General features: G+C 42.3%; 1 protein-coding gene across 5 annotated transcripts in view; it reads left to right on the forward strand.

The window, feature by feature from the left end:
- The window catches only part of KIF1B (kinesin family member 1B), a 130,254-nt gene that overhangs the window by 85,946 nt on the left and 23,353 nt on the right, over window positions 1-20,955 (forward strand). For all 5 annotated transcript variants that reach the window (XM_029913548.1, XM_029913550.1, XM_029913547.1 and 2 more), the window contains 11 exons: window positions 5,709-5,827; window positions 8,469-8,554; window positions 8,707-8,836; window positions 9,578-9,740; window positions 10,497-10,587; window positions 11,287-11,405; window positions 12,254-12,309; window positions 16,215-16,323; window positions 17,312-17,378; window positions 18,826-18,910; window positions 19,135-19,240. In XM_029913548.1, coding sequence (XP_029769408.1) covers window positions 5,709-5,827; window positions 8,469-8,554; window positions 8,707-8,836; window positions 9,578-9,740; window positions 10,497-10,587; window positions 11,287-11,405; window positions 12,254-12,309; window positions 16,215-16,323; window positions 17,312-17,378; window positions 18,826-18,910; window positions 19,135-19,240 — 1,131 coding nt within the window. The remainder of the gene's footprint in view (window positions 1-5,708; window positions 5,828-8,468; window positions 8,555-8,706; window positions 8,837-9,577; window positions 9,741-10,496; window positions 10,588-11,286; window positions 11,406-12,253; window positions 12,310-16,214; window positions 16,324-17,311; window positions 17,379-18,825; window positions 18,911-19,134; window positions 19,241-20,955) is intronic.

Below are 20,955 nucleotides of genomic sequence, written 5' to 3' on the forward strand. Positions count from 1 at the left end.
TGCTCTGACTCTTCTGTTCTCCAAAAGAGCATTCTGGCGAATATGAAGGAAACTGTAAAATCTCATCTAATTCCCCTTTGGGAAAACTCATGTAACATCCTCTTTGTGACTGGGGTAGAAGGGGAGGAAAATTGAAGGTTTGAAAAATAACTCATCCCAAGGTTCCTGTCTGGACTAGGGGAAGTAGTTGGAATTTTAAAACCTCTCAGTTAACTGTTTAACATGGCTTTTAAATACCACATACCGTGCTGTGTAGACGGGGTTTCACCCTTTTAAAACATGTTAGCTAGTTTTCTGCATGTTTTAAAGGTGTTAAACCCTATCTAGTCTATACGCTATGTGGCGTTTAAAACATGGTAAGCAGCTGACATGTTTTTAGATCATCTATTTTAGTAGTCTAGATATGCTCTAGAGAATCTTAAAGACTCTCATGTAGACACAGCCACGTACAGCATGTTACACGGATACTTGTGTTTTGATCACAAAAAGTGTCCACAAATAATTTCTCTGAAATATCCAGTAGGCAGGTTAGCCCAATTTTACTGATGGGGAAATTGAGACAGGGTTGTTGAGTGACTTGCTTAGGCTATAGAGAGAGAGCTTATAAGAGATTGGAATTGTGATTGGAGCTCAGAAGTTCTTAACCCCCCCATCCTGAAGAATAAAAACTTTTGGTTCTTAAAGATGCAAGGAAGCAGAAAATTCCTCTGTTTCCTGAGAAATATTGTATCCTACCACTCAACACCTGAAAGTCAAATTAGAAAACACAACTATTTCAGGTTAATCTAACACACAGATTTGTCAGTTTTGGTGTGGAGTTTTAATTGTCCTGCATGTGCAGTAACTGCTTGCACTAGCAGGAACCATGCTTCACAATAGTGCCAGCATGCTGAGTGTATTATGCTATTGTGTATATTCATTCAGTGTGTGGAGTGCTTGGGAAAAAGTTGAACTATTCATCTTTATTTCACAGTCCTAATGTCCAGACTCCACAGGAAGCACTATATACAGGTTGAGCAAATGCCGTGTATAAAAAGAACACTTGTGCTTCTTTGCAGTTAGGTAACTTATACTCTATGCCAAATATAAAGAGAATCCAGATCTTTTTTTTTTATTCTGATCTCATATAAATTGCCTCTATTATACAACTCCACTTTTGATCGTACAGAATTTTAATGAAATTGAATTAATAGTTTCATGAGTTTCCATCTGTCCTCTGACTGCAATTGAATTTGAAGCTATCCCCCAACTATAGATTTAGTTTTATCAGTTTGTGTAACCTTATGCTGGTTGTAACAGCAGTAACCTGCTGCTGTTCTTTGACTAGAATATGGCTGGGGGTTGTATATCACCAGATTTCAACTGATTTCCATTCCTTGTATTTTCCAGCATGTATCCTGTTTTGTAAACTTTGCATACGGACAAGTAACTAGGCAGATATTGTCTCCAACAGTGGTGATTGCATGATACAGATTGAGACAAAACCCCATAGTACACTTAATTAGCTGTGCATTGCTGTGTAAAAGGGACACAATGGGACAGAGTAGCATTCCTACCTGACCTCAACAGTGATGAATTTATGTCCTGAAAGGGAGAGTTAAGATACTGAGGTTTAGTCATGCAATTACCCAGCCCTTCTTAAAATCAAACTACAATATTTTATACTGTGCATTGTCTGCCTTCTATCTGAAGTGTAGTTTTTTCTTTTTCAAAGAGCTGGTCCCTTTAGCCATCTCTTCTGGCATGCTGGGATGTTAAGTCTGACTATTTAATGGGGTGAAATATCAAAACATTTGGTATATTTTGAGGGAGGCGGAAGAGGGTTATGCTGTATTTTCTTCAAATTCTGAATTGATGTTGTGTATATTTAAAGAGGAAAATTCCATGATCATTCTGAGTTCTGTTGTTTTTATGTTTGGTAAAAATTTCTGTTTGTAAAATTTCATTTCTAGTTTTGTTGTGAATATGCCATTTTACCTCACCAATCTTTCTGCTAATACAGTTCCCCCTCTTTCAGTCTGCTGGGCTAAAGTGCAGGGAGATACTTGAAGATGGGATGATTGGGGGAGAGTGGGACAATTCTGCAATGTGTGAGGGAGAGGTGAAAGATAACCTTAACCTTGCATCCACTTCCAGCTAGGCATACTCCTGTGGTGTAACAGGTGGAGGAAGGTGGTATTGCTGGATAAAGACAGCTTTTCTCTGTACAGCCACAGCAGCCAATGTGCCATTGCTGTCCATGCCACACAGGATCCAGCATTTCCTACACCAGATGGGAACCCTAAAAGATTCTTTGTATACATACATACATTACTTTCCCTGATTTAAAACAATTACCCACAGCTGGTAACTAGATAGAAGGAAGTGGAAGACAAAAGCTATATATTTTGTCTTCTGGGGATTGTCATTTTATCAAAGTGACTCTCAAATTGCAGCTGACCATCTAAAGCTGAATGCATTTGATATTTTATCTGTTGGATCATAACTTCAAAATCAGGGTCACGTGTGTAAATATATTTTCATTTGCCTTCTTGGGATAGACTGTTTTGGTCGCCCTAGCTTTAGAGGAGGAAGGCCTTTTGTAGAGACTGTCAGTGAGACTGTCTCTTACTGTATATACACACAGATATGAGGCTAGCTAGATTCCTGCCTGGTGGAGAGAGGAGGAGAACGGGATGTGTGTGTCTATTTTCCCTGGACTTAATGTTTTTTAAACTGCGTGTATTATTGGTGCTGATGGTAATGTTATACCTCCCTGAACTCCTACCCTGGTCCAGTCAGTGTAAAGTATTTGAGTTCATTAGTGTTTTCTTTGGCTTCTTTTCCTTCAAATTAGCATTACCTGAAAATTTTGGGTTTAAAGTCAACATTATTTTGTAAACAATTTTTTTCTTTTTCTGACTTAAGTTTTAATCTCCCCTCCTCATCCTGTTTTATCAATAGGGCCCTACCAAATCAATGGCCATGAAAACGCATCATGGACTGTGAAATCTGCTCTCCCCTTCCCCCTCCTCCCCCCACCTCCTGAAATCTGGTCTTTTGTGTGTTTCTACCCTATACTATACAGATTTCACGGGGGAGACTAGGTTTCTCAAACTGGAAGTCCTGACCCAAAAGGGAGTTGCAAGGTTATTTTAGGGGGGGGTCACAGTATTGCCTCCCGTACTTCTGCGCTGCCTTCAGAGCTGGGCGGCCAGAGAGCAGTGGCTGTTGGCCGGGCGCCCAGCTCTGAAGGCAGCGCAGAAGTCAGGGTGGCAGTACCATACCATGCCACCCTGACTTCTGTGCTGCTGCCTTTAGAGCTGGGTGGCTGGAGAGTGGTGGCTGCTGACTGAGGGCCCTGCTCTGCAGGCAGCAGCACTGAAGTAAGGGTGGCAATCCCATACCATGCCATCCTTCTGTGCTGCTGCTGGCGGCAGCTCTGCCTTCAGAGCTGGGCTTCTGGCCAGCAGCTGCCGCTCTCCAGCTGCCCAGCTCTGAAGGCAGCACCACCACCAGCAGTAGCCAGGGCCGTAGCAACAAAGAACGTGGCCCCCTCTGAACATATGTCCGGGCGGGGCCCCTTACAATGCAGAAACTGGAATGCGGTATTTATTTGGCCACTTTTAGGGGCCCCCTTCCTTGCGGGGCCCCCTCCGGTCGGAGGGTACGGAGGGCGCTCGCTACGCCTCTGGCAGTAGCACAGAAGTAAGGATAGCAGTACAACACCCTCCCTACAATAACCTTGCGACCCCAGTCCCCCAACTCCTTTTTTGGTCAGGACCCCTACAATTACAACACTGTGAAATTTCAGATTTAAATAGCTGAAATAATGAAATTTACGATTTAAAAAAAATCCTAAAACCATGAAATTGACCAAAATGGATGGTGAATTTGGTAGGGCCCTATTTATCAATGTTTACCTCACTTTGGAGCAGACTGAAAAGGAAGTAGATCCTAATTTTATTTATTCATGTGCTGAGTTGTGGTTGTTTTTGTTGTATATTTCTCCATATCTCACTTTTTTTTGCTCTTACAGCTTTATTAATCCTTCTCTTCTGTACTGCATTTTGTCATCGCTTTATTTTAGCAGAATTATTTTAGTCTTTTTAGTTTGTAATTGACAAATGCCTATCCCCTCCTTATTTAAAAAAAAAAAAAAAAAAAACCTTATGTTGAGGAGGTGAGGCCCAGGGAGGAATGGCCTCTTATTTTCTCTAACTTGGGTTCTTGGCTATGGGTCACAAGGCACTGAGTTCACCTCTCTGTTTTCATCTGTTTTCCTGTGTCTGGTGAACACCATGTACGTCTGAGGGCACTGGTCAGAGGCAGCAGGGGTGCATATTGCTCACCCTGTGCACCCAGAATAATAAATGATTTAAGCTTTATTTTTAATTATACTGGATATAAAGACCAAGGGGAAAACTGAGTATGTGAAAGGAAATCCAGCTAAACACGTGGTCAGTGCTGTAGTATAACTCACTGTCAGCTCAGCTAGAACCATCTGAATGAAAGTCGTCATGTAGACTTCTAGTTAATGAATTATAAGGAAATTGTAGCTGGGAGTATTACATACCCTCCCTGCATTCTTCCATTGAATTCTGAAACCTCTCCTAATACTATCTTTCTCAACTCATTAAAACCCCTTATCCTGCCTTCCTTGTTGAGAACTATCCATGGACTGATCTTTTAGGCTTCTCTGCATTTAGATATTTACTTTGATTGGGGGTGCTCTTTCCACACTTAAACTTGCCATTTTAAGAGCCCTTTACAATTTTAAGTTCTGCCAATTAAAAGAAAAAAATGAGCTTTCTAATATAACTGAAAGTATAAAGCGTACTTTGTTTAAAGTATAATTTGAAAGTTGTGAACAATAAATTCGTCAAACTACTAATCCAAAATAAGACACACACACCCCTACTTGGTGTTAAAATTTTCAGTTCTAATACATATTGTAATATTTTCCAGTACTGGCCCAAAATGCTGCATTCTCTCTGTTGTAAGCTGCAGTGTTTTGGACTGTTGCTCTAGAATTTCATGGTGGTTTGTTATATGGGAGTGGGAAATCTAATACATTCCAAACTACTCATCTGTAGAGAATACTGTAGCTCCCCTTCTTAGAAGCCTGAAAGATGGTTTATAATTGGGGAATTTTGATAATTACTTCACATATATAGTGTATTATAAAATATGCATAGAGGAGAGAAAATGCTTAGTCAGAAATCTGTTTTAAATGCTTGTCTATATTCAAGTTAAACATTTGTTAGATTGCTAAACAGTCACTTTCCTTTTGTCATCTCTAATTATCTTTAAACTACAATCACAGGATGGAAAGTTCCTAATGATGCTTTGTATGCAGTAGAACCTCTTGAGTTTTTAATGTCTTTCTAACAATGCTGTTTACAACTGTATTGCATCAAGTCATCTTTCATAAGCCAGCCATCTTAAATGTCTCCTCTATATACTTTATAACTCACTAATGTAGGCGTGTTGGCTTCAGCCAGCTCTGGTTTAAAGTGTCTCTGTGTGTTCACACAGTTTAGCTTGAAAATACTACAGGAGCTCTGTAAGGGCAATTTGAAAATAGCAGTCCACAGTACAAGATAATGTGTTATAGCAGAACTGCAGACACTAGGCTGTATGAAGGCGTTTGTGTCCTGTCAACCAATCAAATACAAAGTTCTCTCTACAAGCGGTGTTCTGATGTTGTTTTTCACTCCTGTTACCAGGGCATTCGTATACCTGAGCAATCTACTATACCCAGTGCCCCTTATCCACAGAGTGGCAGTTGTCAGTGAGAAGGGGGAGGTTCGAGGATTTCTGCGCGTGGCAGTGCAAGCAATAGCAGGTAAGATACTCTGGGAGTGCTCTTGCAGTTCAAGCCTGAGTGGTTTTTGAACAGCTGTATTTAAAAAAAGGGGGAGAGGGGCTGGCTTCAAAATGTTGGCTTTTTTGCTGCATTCAGTTCTAGACCAGCTTTAAGGTCTGGTACTTGCAAGCCTCCCAGGACACTTACTCTGTCACATTAGAAAACCAGGGTTGTATTTTTTCCAGTGATATAAAGCATTTGGCTAAGGCCGACTAGCTAATTTGATCAATTAATTTGCAGAAAATGTATCATCTCTTTTTTAGAGGTTTTGAAATGTTCACTGTCTACCACTCTGAGATTTGTATGTGGTAACTAAGACAACCCGAGGTGTAGAGATTGGGGGAGGGGGGAGGAAATACATATTTCAAAACACTTTTTAAAAAATGCCTTTCCTCTACAGTATGGCATAAACATAAGTGATGGTGCATGTAACTGCGTGTGAGAGTATAAAGGCTTGAATGGCACTATTTTTGGATGACCCACAGAACTTGCTTGTGACTCTAACGTCTTGAGTCTCACGTGCTTGTCCCAAATAAACACTCATGAAACCTTTACTTCATTACGTACCATATATTCATCCTGACTTTTCAGTCTTTCCTGTCTTTATAACTCACGTACAAAGTGCTCTACCATCTTTATATTATATTCTCCTCTCTATGGATACAGGCACCTCTAGGCATTGGCGAAGAGTAGAGTTAGCATTGATTCATCAGTTATTCATAGGCCGGATCAGAGTCCCTCAGCATACAAAGAAAAGAGTGAACCTCTGTCCTTGTATAGTGGCTGAGGGTTTTTTGTTTCTCCCTCCTCCTAGGGTGGTTTCCCTTATCCTTATAGCAGGTATTGTAGAGAACTACACGCTAGCCTCACCCTGTTCAATTTTGCATGGGACACTGTTGGTTTGACTAGTTGGGGCTGCTGGGTAAGGACAAAAATCCCTATTTCTTTTGGGGGGAAACTTGACTTAAAGGTGGGGAGGAGAATTATCTAGCTAAGCTGACCCTTCTCTTTGCTGATTTTGAGAAAGAGGAGGAGGTAATAAATTTCCTTTAACTAGCTCTTTGATCTGCCAACCAGTTGGTGGCATTTTGTCCTTTTTTCCACACTGAAATGAACTAGTCAAGGTTTGTCCCTGGTATTTGACCATGCACCATTCATCCTGATGAGAGCTCAGATACTTCTTGTAATTTATCTGCCCTTTCTAGCAATGGCTAACTTCCAACCGTTGTCTCTTGTATTGGAAGACAACCCTGTAGGTCTTATTCTCCATGGGAACATGTGATGAAGTCTCAGACACTGAGGCTGTGGGATTCACTCTGGCTGAGGCTCAAATGACAGATGAAACATTTGAATACATTCAAAAGTTTTACTTCTAGCCTGGTTTGCTTCCCTTAGCATTGACACTTTAATACCTACAGTCAAATGGATGATATGAAAGAGCAAACCATGGCTATTACAAATTGATTTTGCAACATCTTTGAAATATGTCATGGCTTTATTTAGTCAATGATATTTCAAGATGGCTTTCTTAATTTTGGGATCACTCCTGTAAGTATGTCTCCTATTAGAAAATACCTCAGCACTATTTGGGCACCCCTCCTCTCATTGGCAGTCTCAGCAGAGACTGGGCTGAATGGGCCATAGAGACTGAAGTAGTCTCTTGCTTTGAGAGTTCCTCTGGATCAATATGGCACATTGAAGCTGTACCATTGTGGGTGCTCACGCTGTGGGTAGAGGATTTTAGTTTTCAGGACTGTAAATCTGGCTGTTTATCATTTCTTGAAAGACCATACTCCTTGATGGTCCTAGGGATTGCTAACTAATCTGGCAATGTTCATAATTACTAAACTTGCTGTAAAAAGCCTTGGATTGATTTTTACCCCTTTCTGTAAAGCTTCTTCTTGTATTGGGTGTTTTGTCATGGCCATACTGTCATTAATGTACACTTTGTGTCATGGCAGGAAAGGGTTATAAAGCTATTACCCCTAGTGAACTGGGCATGACTATCTAGATGAATAAGGTAAAGAAATTAAAATGGCTGTAAACTACCTTCATTATTCTTCACTGTGTAGCAAAAATCCTCTGTAGATAAGGATCTTGAGGTGTGACACAGGTCAGTGGTTGCATTGGAACTAGTGTGGGGACAAGAATTGAAAACCTGTTTTCTGCTAATCAAGCCATGGGCCCTTCCTGGTTAGGGTTATATTTAATGTTTCACATGTTTCCAGTTGGAAAAATCTCTAAGACGTTCTCATCTCTGATTGTTGGTCTTTTCACTCATCATGTTGTACACTTTTGCCCATTCATTTTGGATGTAACCTATTTAGAAACAAGCAATTAAACAGTAAATATGGATATAAAGTTTTAACCCATGAATTCTTAAACTCCAGCATATTAACTTTGAATCTTATGGGTAGCATTAACCTGTTTTGCTGGTCTTCTCCATTCCCTTCCCAAAAGCCAGTGCTAGGTAGTTCTCTACAGTATTTTATCTAGCAACTTGTTCACGTTTAAATGACCCAAGTGATGGGGTATCCACCACTTGGGAGACTAGTATCCCATCGAGTCACTCTTGCCATTTGAATTAGTTTCCAATATTCTATTTTCTTTGCCTTTCTAGCGGATGAAGAAGCCCCGGATTATGGATCTGGCATTCGGCAATCTGGCACAGCTAAAATTTCTTTTGATGATGAATACTTTAATAAGGTAAGAAACATTAATTGGGTTGGAGAGGTTTGTGAAGAGAGAGGACAATGTCTTGTTCTAGATACTGATCGGTTAGGGTGGGTTAAAAAGTATAGAGGGCAAATCGGAAGTTGCAGGGCTCTCATCTGCAGCCCCTGTCTTATGTTCCTCAGAGTGACTTTTCTTCAGTTGCAATGACTCGTTCTGGACTGTCACTAGAAGAACTGAGAATTGTGGAAGGGCAAGGTCAGAGTTCAGAGGTCATCACTCCCCCAGAAGAAATTAACAGAATGAACGACCTGGGTAAGTGGGCACAGCTTCTGGGATTTGAGGGGACAAATATGGGGCTATTCTGATTCTTTATGAAAAGGGGCTTTGGGCCTTAATTCAGAAGTGTGCTACAGGTGAAGGAATGTTGTCCTTAAAGTACCAGGGGTACATAATGGTGACTGCTTCCTTGTGAGAGTTTTGATTTACAAAATATGAACTCCAATGTAGGACACAGAAGAAGCTTTTAGGTTGCAGCTGTTCAGAGTTTTTGATCATTGTCAATCACTAGAAGGTTTCAGAAGTTGCCTGCCTCTTTATTTATGCTAATATCTAACTGGTAATTACTGTGCACCCCTCTCTTGCAACTCTAGTATCCCCACCTTGGGTGAGAAGAGAACTCTGTTAAACCAGGATTTTTTTTATCATTAATTTTTCAGGTGCAGCTTGGTAGGTGGTAGCCTTGGTGATGATTATAGTGTAGACAGGGTTCAGAAGAACCCAGGCATTTTTACCACTGTCACCTAACCCTGCTCTGAGTTGTTAGACACTTTTGGAACAACACTTGAGCCTTGACTACCCTACCGCTTTTATCAGTGATACCATTAGTGAAGCTGCATGTATTGTGAATTAAGGCTCTGAAAAATCCTTTTGTAGATAAACTACTGGAGAGCAGGTGTTTGGGGGTGGGGGATTAAATCCCACCTTTGCTGGGTCGAGTATCTGTAGATGTAGTAAATCTGAATATTTCACGGGAGGTCTTTGTGTCTCATTAAGACCTGAAGTCAGGCACTTTGTTGGATGGGAAGATGGTGATGGAAGGGTTTACCGAGGAGGTTGGCGACCACCTGAAACTGGGTAGTGTGTTCACCTTCCGTGTGACAGTGCTGCAGGCCAGTGGCATCCTTCCGGAATATGCAGATATCTTCTGTCAGTTCAAGTAAGAATCTCTCCTTGGTAGTACAGGGTGGGGAAGACTTGTGCAGTGAAGAGGAGTAGCTGACGCTAGATACTGGGCAAATGGAGACAACTGGAGTGATTTTTAGGAGTCAGTGTGGCAGTGTCCTGTGGGAGGGGAGTCAGAAATCTGTGTAGCCCTCAGATCACGTGCCCTGAACAAACATCTGCTTTGTGTTAACATGGCATTGGGGAGTAAAGCTTTGTAGAAAGGGGATAAGAATCAGCCTTTAAAAGCCACACATCCAATGCCTCTTGTCCTAGGCATCCCAAGGTGTGTTGTAGAAGTCTTTGAGGTCCTCTAATGAAAAGTGCTATAGAAGTGTAAAGTCATAATACCCAGTAAATTGGTTTATATTTATTACATTTATAGGGTCCGAATCAATGGGCTTTTAAGCACCAGATAATGATACCAGCGTATAACTTTAAAATTAAAACCATTCCATGCATACACCCAGCTTGAATGGTATGGTCTGGAATTAGGGCAAATTCAGCAGCTCTCAAATGAGAGCTCTGTCCCCATTTAGATTCCAAAGAATAAGGATGAGAAGGGGAGGTAGCAAACATACAAACCAGTAAAACAGTAGAAAGAGCCCCAAAGTTTTCTAGAATAAACCTGCCTAAATAAGATTGGTTGAGGCCTAAAAGGTGGCCAACAGAGCAGAAATGTGCAGATTTCTCTAAGGGGTGAAGCTGATAGTTGAGCAGTTTTCACTAATCTGATCTGTTTTGGTTTTAGTTTTTTACATCGACACGATGAAGCTTTCTCTACTGAACCTCTCAAAAACAATGGCCGGGGGAGTCCGCTTGGGTTTTACCATGTCCAGAATGTAAGTGAAGCTTAGTGATCCTGTATGAAGCCTGAGTGAGTGTCCATAATACAGTGCTGTTTAGGTTGATTTCAATGCTGGGGAATGCTTGTAGCCTTCCTGTCAGCCTCCTCAGTGAGGCATGTGCAGGAAAGGGGTGGAGGGTACAGATGAATAAACAATAGAGGGGGTGTGATCAAATGAGTGATCTAATCCTTTGTGTAGTGCATAATGCCTATTAGTAAATTACAGAGCATTTAAGGAAGTGTGTGTGTAGAGGCTATATGACTCTTTTCCCTTCCCTTAGTTCTGAATTCCTTGTGCTTCCATTTCACCCATCAGAATATTGGGAAGTGCAATAAAAACAGCTCTAGAGTTTGCATTACAGGGATTAGAAAGTGTAAATGGGAAAAGCCATGTTCAGGCTTCCAAACTGATAGTGTGTAGTCTCACAAGTAGTGTAACTGTCTTGTTACAAATAGCTTCCTACTTTTCTTAACTGACGAGTGCTTAGGTCGGGGGATTTTTCTCCTGTAACTGTTAATTGACAACCTTAACACCTGAAACAAAGTAAGGTATGTGTCTCCCTTTGCTGTGATTTGGCTGTAGTCAAGCTATCAGCCACTGGATAAGAACTGTAGAACTCTGGACTCTAATGTTGGCAGATATAAGGTTTTCATTTTATCTCTGCCCTGACTCTTTCCTTACCTTTTTTGCTAGATTGCTGTGGAAGTGACAGAATCTTTTGTGGAGTACATCAAAACTAAGCCTATTGTGTTTGAAGTCTTTGGGCACTACCAGCAGCACCCTCTCCATCTGCAGGGACAGGATCTCAACAGGTATTGACCAGTTCAGAAGTAAAAGTGTCCTTCCTCTCATACTTCTCAGCAGAAGGAAGAAATCCTGAATGGGAAGTAGACCCCACATACCCCATCCCTTTGCTTCCTGAATTCCATGCCTCACATGGAAGTCTTGCTACTTAGCATTAGTCCCAAGTCCCAAGCAAATTCTAATATTAGACAAGTGACCCCCCCCAGTAGTTAAGAATACATATTTAAAGCCAAAAGAACCCTGTGCAAAACAAAACTTGCTTCAAACTCCTCATGACTTCCAGAAGCACACCTGCCAAGACTGCTGAGCATCTTAAATGTTCTGAGTCAGGGAAAGGTTTCCTAGTCGTCTTGCCCTATGGTGTGAGGGAAGAGGATGATGCATGGATTCCTGGGTTTGGCTTGGATTGCTGGAGACAGTAGCTGCAAAGAGGAACCACAGGCTGGTGTTAAAGGGAAAAATCAGCAGGGGTTTGTATCCCTACATAAAGCCATTTTCAGGAAATGCATCTCTCTTCCTGTTTCTCCTTGAGCAGAAACTAAGGAAAGAGCAGTTGGAAATATTAAAAGGTAATCAATCTTTGCTTAAAGCTGTGCAAAATTGAGCTGGAATGGAAAAAGGGGTAAGTGTGTGTTAGTTGGAGCAGGGTAAGGAATCCTGGGTTATGTATCTTCCAGACATGTCCCATGTATGATTGAGCACATCTGTGCTTGTTACCTTCTTTGTAGAGTGGAGGTTGTATGTACCTGCCTCATAGGGTTGTGAGGCTCACTGTTTTTTTTGTAGAGTGCTCAGAGATCCCTGGGTAAGAAACAGGTGGGAAACACCAGAAGTAACTGCTCCCCTTTCTCTGCAGCCCTCCTCAGCCATCCCGACGATTCTTTCCACCTCCCATGCCACTCTCAAAGCCAGGTGAGAACAAACATGTTCTGGGTATATCTGTAAACTCATCACGTAGAACTAGGGTGTGAAATATTCAGAACCGCAGTCATTTGAAACTGAGAAATAAAATGAACGAACAGTGCAAAGGGCACTGGAACATCCTTGCTGGTGGTGTTCCTTCCCAGGTGTTCAACGTCATCTCAAAGCAAAAGTGTTCTCGGGCAGTTGTGGGGAGAGAGTTGCATCTATGAAGTATCCAGCATATAACACTAGATCTGGCTGTGCAGCCACTCTCCTCAGTGTGGTTACTGAACTGAGGATTTACTTATCCATAAATCACTCTGCTCTGCTTTTTCTAACGTTGCTTGCACTTTCATGCACTACGCCAACCTTGCTGAAATGATCCCTCAATTTTCTTTAATTTAACTCTGCATGTTGAACTCTTTTTTTTTCCCCCCCTCTGTCCTTTTTATCTCCTTTCCCTTGTTCCCATCACCTGCTTATCTCCACCACTCCCATTTTTCTTCTCCATTCCCTTTTCAGACCATGAGAGAAAAATTGAGTTGATTAGGTATCTCATGTCTGGCTATGTAAATGTGCATGTGCTGAACACACTGTCTGAGCACGCCAATGTGCTTGCATCCTCGGCTGTGGCTACATTCCAGGATGGGGCTGACCAGCTGCCACCTTTTCTTTTTCTGCCTGTTCCCAGCTGTCAAAGCGAGCGGGTTCCCAAAAGAGATGGTTAGTAGTCAAATTCGATCTATGGTAGATGTAGAAATAACCCCTAATCTTGACCCCAAAGTAGTTTGTCCACACCTTTACCCTGTGGTGCTGAGTACCAGAAACTACCTTGGGTTCTGTGGTCGTTGTGGAGTGATGAAGCATTTAGAATAAGAAACATCTAGTGTCTAGAGCAGAGTATGAGGAGTCTGAACTTGTGTGCCAATCCTAGCTCTGCCACTGATTTATTGTGACTTTGTCACTAACTTTGCTTAGCCTCAGTTGTCCCATCTGTAAAATAGGAATATTTACCCCTTGCCCTTTGTAAAGTGCTTTGAGATCATTAGATGCAAGGTGCAAAGTATTATGTAGTAAGTTATAAAACTGAGGGGTAGAGGGTATTTTCTTTTGAGGTTCTGTTAAAATTCTCCTTCCTGTTTATCTGTTATCTAGCTTCATTCTCTTCTCTCTTCCTCCCCCCCCCCCCCCCCCCCCAGCCAGCTGTTTGGGTTGAAGTAGACCAAATGTGTATCATGCTGACCCAGCCCATGAAAATGTTTAGAACAGGCCTGCACATAAACTTTCAAACCTGACTTAGTGAGTTAGGTTTTCTTTTCTAGTGCAGCTGAATTCTTCCGCTTGGTTCAGGCTTCAGTGGTTTGTGTCCCTGACCTTCCTCCTGACTAGCATCAACAGCTCTGAGTCCAGCTGTCATGAGCTCATGGATGCTATGAGCACAGCTGTTGTTTTGGTGGCATGGTGGGGGTGTAAGAGGGTGATGTCAGCCACTTAAGGTATCAATGAGGGAGAGAAGTGATGTCACTGGAGCTCACTACCTAGCACGATAGTCTTGGCCTGCTGTGTACCTCTTTCATTCTTGTAGTAAAGTCTGTCTGCGCCTTTTGTGTTAACTATTTACAGTTATCTGAACAAGGAGTAGACGGAACTCAGATCTCATCTTCGGAAAGAGAGATTACCTATCTCACGTGCATACAAGGCACCTCCACTGACTGCCACCTCTAAAGCTGGATTTTTGTCTCTTATCAGTGGGTTGTAATTGAGATATTATGAAAGTGAAGAGAGGCTGAGGCAGGAATGGGAGAACCTAAAGAACACTAAATTAAGGCTTATCTTCAATAAATGGCGGGATCAGGCCTTGAGAGGCTACAGGAAACATTGACTGCATTAATTAAAACAACTAAATAAACATTAAAACCAAGGGAATGGGGAGAAAGTTGCAGAGTTGAACACACTCCTGTATTTAGGGTGGAGTGGAACAGAACCCTCATAAGTACCTTGTCCACTCCCAAGAACAGAGTAGGGAGGCAAAGTGGAGGTAGTGGAAGGTAGGCAGAAATTGTGTAAACTTAGGGCTTGTCTACATAGCCCTGCAATTCAGACTACAGCCAGGTGAATTACAGGGTGCACTAGTGTGCTGCACTGTAACTCACCCATGCGGATGCTATGGGTGCAAAATAAAAGGTATCTAGGTGGTGTTAACTGAGGCCTAGTCTACGCTAAAAAGTTCGATTGACCAGCAATGTCACTCAGCGATGTGAAAAATCCACACCTGGAGTAACATAGGTAAGCCAATCTAACCCCTGGCATAGACAGCACTAGGTTGATGAAAGAATTCTGTTGACCTAGCTACTTCCTCTCAGGAAGAAGGATTACCTATGCTGATGGGAGAACTCCTTCCATCAGTATAGGTAGCGTTTACACTGAAGCACTGCAGTTGTAGTGTTTCCAGTGTAAACAAGCCCTTAGTTCTGTTTAAATAGGACTAAGTTAATTCAAATGAGGTACCTTTTAGATCCACAGTATCTACATGGGATAGTTAAGAGCACAGCACACTAGTATGCACTGCAAGTTGCACCCCTGTAGTTTGAACTGCAGGGCTGTGTAGACATGGCCTCAAAGAGGGGAAATCTGGAGTTTTGCTAGAACCTGTCCATTTCCTGAGATTACCAGTTACTAGAAGCACTATTTGTCCATTCACTATTTGAGTTAAGGTATCCCTGCAAAGCTAGTGAGTCTTGAAGCACTAATTTACCAGTAATCCTGAAATATAGGGAGCCAAGGCTTCTAGGACTTTTTCTCAGGAATAACTCCTGTTAAATCCCCCTATGTGCACATGAACATCCTGTATGTTAGCGATCCCAGCTGAGTGTACTACTGTGTGCAGTAAAGTGAAGGCAGTAACAGCAAGAATCATCTAAAATAGCTACAGGTCCAGTAGAAAGTGCATCAACCCTAAATTTCTGCAAGAATCCTTGGGATCTTGGCTTGCTCCTTTCATTCAGAGACCCAGAACTGATGCAGGAGTACATATGAACAGACCTAGACCCCCCTGAATTCCACGCATGCATGAGTTGGAACTCTTTAAAAACTGGTCTCAGTATAGGTCAGAAAGGACCTACATGTTAGGATGTTGTGTTGAGAACACTCTGAAGCATCTGACTTCCCTGCCATATTTGAATGATTCTAAACTCTATACTTTAGGTTAGCCTGTTCCAAAAATGGATCTTTGAGGCGGCATAGGATTCTCCCATGTATGAATCTGTAGAGGTTGCCTGTCTTCACAAGACTCTCCTAGTTATAGTTCATTTATTTCTTTGACCTGTCAAGTGCTAACTTTTTGCCATGCAATAGTTTGGGGGAAAGTGCCATAAATGCCCACCTTTCCTTCATGGTGCTAATGGCCTAATGGGATCAGGTTTGTTTCAGCCTCTGCAGATTATGTAAAACATGTCCCTTACTGCACTAGGTAATGACCACCTATCTTGCAGGGTCTGGTGCATGACCATTTAAGCAGTATGAGGGGTGGTGGAAGGATTAGCCTTTTTTGTATTTATATGTAGGGGGCTTAGTAATCTTTTCTCAGTTCTTTTGTTGGAGTAGTGAAATCTCTCAAACAAATAGTGTTTCATAATTGCCAGTCAGTCATCTAACTGCTTGTAAAGTTACTTGGATGGGGGAGCACTGTGGATTTAAAACAAGACTCCTTGGTTCCATAGACAAGCCTGTGACTGAAGTTTCCTTTCTGGCTTTTTGATGGCAGATGTCTTTGCCATATTACCTGCACATACACAGGTAGAAATATTACACTGCTTTCATGTGATAGCAGCACTGAAATTACATCATGGAACCAAAGTACTGTAATAGCATTACCTGTGTGCAGTTTTTGTGAACAGTTTTTGTATTCTTTTAAGTGCCAGCCACAAAGCTAAACACTATGAGCAAAACTAACCTGGGCCAGAGCATGAGCAAATACGACCTCCTTGTCTGGTTTGAGATCAGCGAGCTGGAGCCAACAGGAGAGTGAGTTCAACTTTTATCTTTCTTTTGTATAAAGAGGGAAAATGGCTTGTGGGAGTGAATCCCTTCATCTCTAGGTCATTGGTTTAGATCAGCCCAGGTTTATAACGTTTGGCTATTCCCATCTATAAGATGCCTGGCTTTGTGTGTAATAAAGTGGTCCCAATCCTGTTCCCAGTGAGTAGATATCAGCAACACAACTGGCATTAGTTGGCCCCATTGTTCGCAGTCTTTGGCCACTCTGATGAGACTGAAGAAGTATGGAGAGTGACCTTCCTTCTCACTCCTAGACCTGATCCCTCCAGGTCAGCGGCTGGGTATGCTGGCAGAGCAGTGAGCAGGGGGAGCTTGCACGGCTGCAGATCATGTGATGCCTGGTCTTTTGTTAACTAAAGAGTTCAGTCTCCAGAGGTCAGTCCAACAAGAACATAAGAACTGCCATACTGGGTCAGACTAAAGGTCCATTTAGCCCAGTATCCTGTCTTCCAACAGTGGCCAATGCCAGGTGCCCCAGAAGGAATGAACAGAACAGGAAATCATCAAGTGATCCATCCTCTGTCGCTCATTCCCAGCTTCTGGCAAACAGAGGCTAGGGACATCATCCCTGCCCATCCTGGTTAATAACCATTGATGGACCTATCCTCCATGAATTTATCTAGTTCTTTTTTGAACCTGTTATAACAAGAACTATATTGAGTTTAACCTTGCAACATAGAGGGAGTTCCCCGACAGACCTTTGGGAACTACATTATAGGGTCATTCTGCAGTTTTGCAAAGAAATGTTAATGTGTGATGTGATACTTAATGTTCAAAAGTCCAATAGAGAGGCTGATTTTGGAGTCAGTGGAAGCAGCCTCCATTTTTATTAGGCTATTACATGGAAGATGTATGTAGGTGGTAGAGCAAAGCAGCAGCGTTATCTAGTGTCCCACTGCCTCCTCTGTTAAACACGCCTTCTCTAACCCATGATGTTCATTCTTGTTTCACACAGATACATCCCTGCTATTGTTGACCACACTGGAGGCTTACCCTGCCAGGGGACGTTCTTGCTTCACCAGGTACTAACAGAGCCTAGAAGGGGGCAGCTAAAATACTTATCTCCTCTTGTGTCTAGCGGGCAGACATGTAATGTACTGAATTTTACATCCATTTTATCTTCTAGTTCTGTCTTACCACATACCTGTCTGTCTCTCTCTTACTATAGCTCTTGGGAAAGTCATCTTTATGCCTGTACCTGTATCTCCCGGGCTTGGGTCTTTGTTGGTAGGAAGTTTGGCTTCTAAATTCTGCTCTTTCAAGTGTTTGGTCATATATATTCCACTCCTAGTACTCATGCATTCAAGAGTGGAATCTTTTGGCCAGCAGTGCCCTTTGGGGCTTTAATGTCCTCATGCTCCTGTACCTAGGGCATAGAGTGGTGCAGACTCAAACACCACTTAGTTCCTTTTCGCTCCCCCTGGCTGCGAGATGGAGCTCAGCAGTGTCTGCATCTCGATGCGCTCTTCCAGAGACAACTTAAAGATATTTGTGTATATTAGTGTGTTAGCGATGGCTTAGTTAGCATGGTTTCCCCTTAGCAAATAAGGGGCTTAACCTACCTTTTTTGATTTTATCTTTTGTTGTGAAGTTCTTCCTGGTACTGGGGCTTTAAGTATTGTCCCTCCTTTGAGGCAGTAATACCCATTAATGCTGGGCACATCAGATGCCTTTTTTGTCTCCCAACAAATGCTGTACATATAAATCCTTTTCTAAAAGGAGTTGGAAGGTGAGCATGTCTTAACCTTTGTTAGGCTGCGCCATGCTACCTGCTTCTGATCTGGACAGGGAGCCCCCTTAGACTAGTTCCATCTCAGTTCAGAAGTGCCTCTGTAAATTCTAAATCCACTGTCTCCCAGGCCCCATCTTCAGAAACTGTCCTGGGGTGGATTCATATCAGACCAAAAAACCAGATCTTTGGAGGAAAGGGAGTGTCTCCTTTGGGGCAGATCCCCATTGGGAATACCCAGTAAAAAGAGGTCCACTCCCGCTTTAAAGAGACTCCATGGCCCAAGATGGGTACCAGTGGAGCTCTGAGGTTGCACAGTACTGGAACGCCAACACCATATCAAGAATATGCATACAAAGTGGTTATGTGCACACATCTGATTATTTCCTAGGGTTTGAGAGACTGACTCCTGTATACCCTCAAGGTACATGTACCTTCCCTGGAAGTTTGAGACAGACAGTTCTAGGGGTATTTTGGGTGAAATATACTTCTCCTTGTGGTATGTGAAGGGAACAGGATGAGTTCTGCTCTGTAATATGGAAAGATTTTTCCTGTATTGTTATATTCAGGGCCCAAAAGGGCATGGAAGTTTGTTTCCCACTATGAGCCTGCTGACAGGTGAGATTTACATGTTTGTGTCTCAGCCATGGTTTCCCTATGGAAATGACTTAATGGAGTGATTATATGGAGAGGAGGGAAAAAAAAAAAAAGTCTAAGCTGTGCCTCTTCAACTCCACCAGGGAATCCAGCGTAGGATCACAGTCACCATTATCCATGAGAGAGGCAATGAATTGCACTGGAAAGATGTGCGAGAACTGGTTGTTGGTGAGTATCTCCCGGTTGTTCCTTCCATCATCATGAGTTATTTAATAGAGTTGGGGTAGTGTCACCTATTGAGTGGGATCCAGAGGAAAAACTCTTGGTCTGAGGCTGCCTGTTAGAGCTATAGGTCTTAAACCTCCAGTATAAAATGCCATTTGTCAATGAGAATTCCTTCTGAGAGCTTTTCAGGTTAAGTTTAATTGGTACTAAAATTCATTTATCTTCAGGACGCATCAGAAACAAAGCTGAGGTAGATGAAGCTGCTGTGGATGCTATTCTGTCTTTGAATATAATCTCTGCAAAGTACCTGAAGTCTTCTCACAGCTCCAACAGGTAGGCAGATGTATAGTGCTTTCAGGGCTATTTACATTCCTCTCCATTGATAAGCACCATGAAAAGAGGAAGAAAGAATGGGGGGGAAGGAGGGTCAACATTTCACCCGGGAGTTGAAAAATTGAAATGAAAACAGCATTTAAAATACAAGGACAATCCCACGGGTGAATCAGGCAGCCACACACATCCCTACATTACAGTGGGAACAAGCGTACAGTGATCTAACAAAGCCTGTTGTGTTAAAACATTACTCCTGCTCTGATAAACTCAGTCTTAGTCTGTGCTTTTTCAGTGCCACCAGTGAGTCGCGGGGGAGGGGAGTGGATTTATGCAAATGTCATAAGTTGGCTCCTCTAATGTACTTGTGTATTGTGAAATCAGAGCAGCCTTTAAGCAATGTTTCATTGGAGCTCTGGTGACCTGCAATCTTCATTTTTACATCCAATGAGGATCTAACTCTCAACAGTTGCTCTGAGCATCATTTATCAGGGAAAGAGGTATCCTTCCCCAAGTGAATATTCATTGTGGGACGGGGCAGTCTTTCCAAGGAGGATTTGTGGCTGAGGGTGTCTCTGTGGGGTGCACTGTTAATAAGATTTCATGAATTGTATAGTCCTGTGCTTCGGGGTCTGCAACGAAGGGCTGTGAAGCAGAATTCTGTATTGTGAGCAGAGTCCCTCCCCTCCAGAACATCAGCCAAGTCACTGATTCTCTGTTTTTCTGTCAACTGGGAAATTGGGAGGAAAACACACATCTTTCAGAAAAATCAGATTCTGCATCAGTTTTTAAGGCAGGGGATGGGGGAGGACATGATTTGCAGCCTGCCGGCCATCATTTTTCTGTAGTCTAGCTGGAGAAAGTAATTCCAGATTACTCCGGACTTTGTGTTGTCACCAACTGGGTCTGGTGCTGTCCCCTAGTGTCAGTGAGTACTGAATTTTATAACTATGGTATTTTGGCTATTACCGCCTAATGTCTCATCTCTTGCAAGGTGAAAATAAAACTCCAAAATATTGAGTAACTTTTTCTAGCTTGAGGGGGGAGTAAATTCTTTCTATAAAGGAGGAGGGAAGTGGGGAGAAGAAATAAGGCTTACATGGAGATTTTATCCCTTGTCTTGTAAGAAATCTGAAGGGCACTCTGTAATAGAAACATTGTTGTGTGGGCTGACATTCACTGCTGACATCTGCTGCCAGTGTTCACCACTGAAATCTTTCTCTCTGTTGGTCATAGAATAAGTCTCTAAATTCCCCTGGTAGTCAGCCTGGGTATTTTATGCTGACTGTTTCTTAAAAACAGGCAGCAATGAGCATGACTACGAATGTGGGCCTTGGAAAGCTTTAGAGAACACAGCTGTCAGTCAAAAGGGAATAGCGCTTCAGGAGAGATGGAGAGGCACATTAAAATTATTTCATAGCTTTGCTGGAGGGATTTGTATATCCCAAGTGATAGTTGTTGTTTATACATTTTAATGTGATTTTAATCACTTGGCATTGATCTGGCAGCATAACCGGACTGGGAGGGAACAGTTGCTGCATTCCCATCTGATCTTAGTGGATTTGCAATAGGAAGATCACATCTCTCACACCCCCCGCTCCTTACTTCCAAATAAATTGCAATATGGCCCCAAAAATCTCTATCTGGAAAGCTTTTTGGAAGTGGGATGGGGGTGAGTGAGAGCTCAGGTAGCATTGGTGTATAGTTGGTACCAGGTC

The sequence above is a fragment of the Terrapene carolina genome, unplaced genomic scaffold (genome assembly GCF_002925995.2).
Source record: "Terrapene carolina triunguis isolate 2854851 unplaced genomic scaffold, T_m_triunguis-2.0 Scaffold714, whole genome shotgun sequence".
In the NCBI taxonomy this organism is placed as follows: domain Eukaryota; kingdom Metazoa; phylum Chordata; order Testudines; family Emydidae; genus Terrapene; species Terrapene triunguis.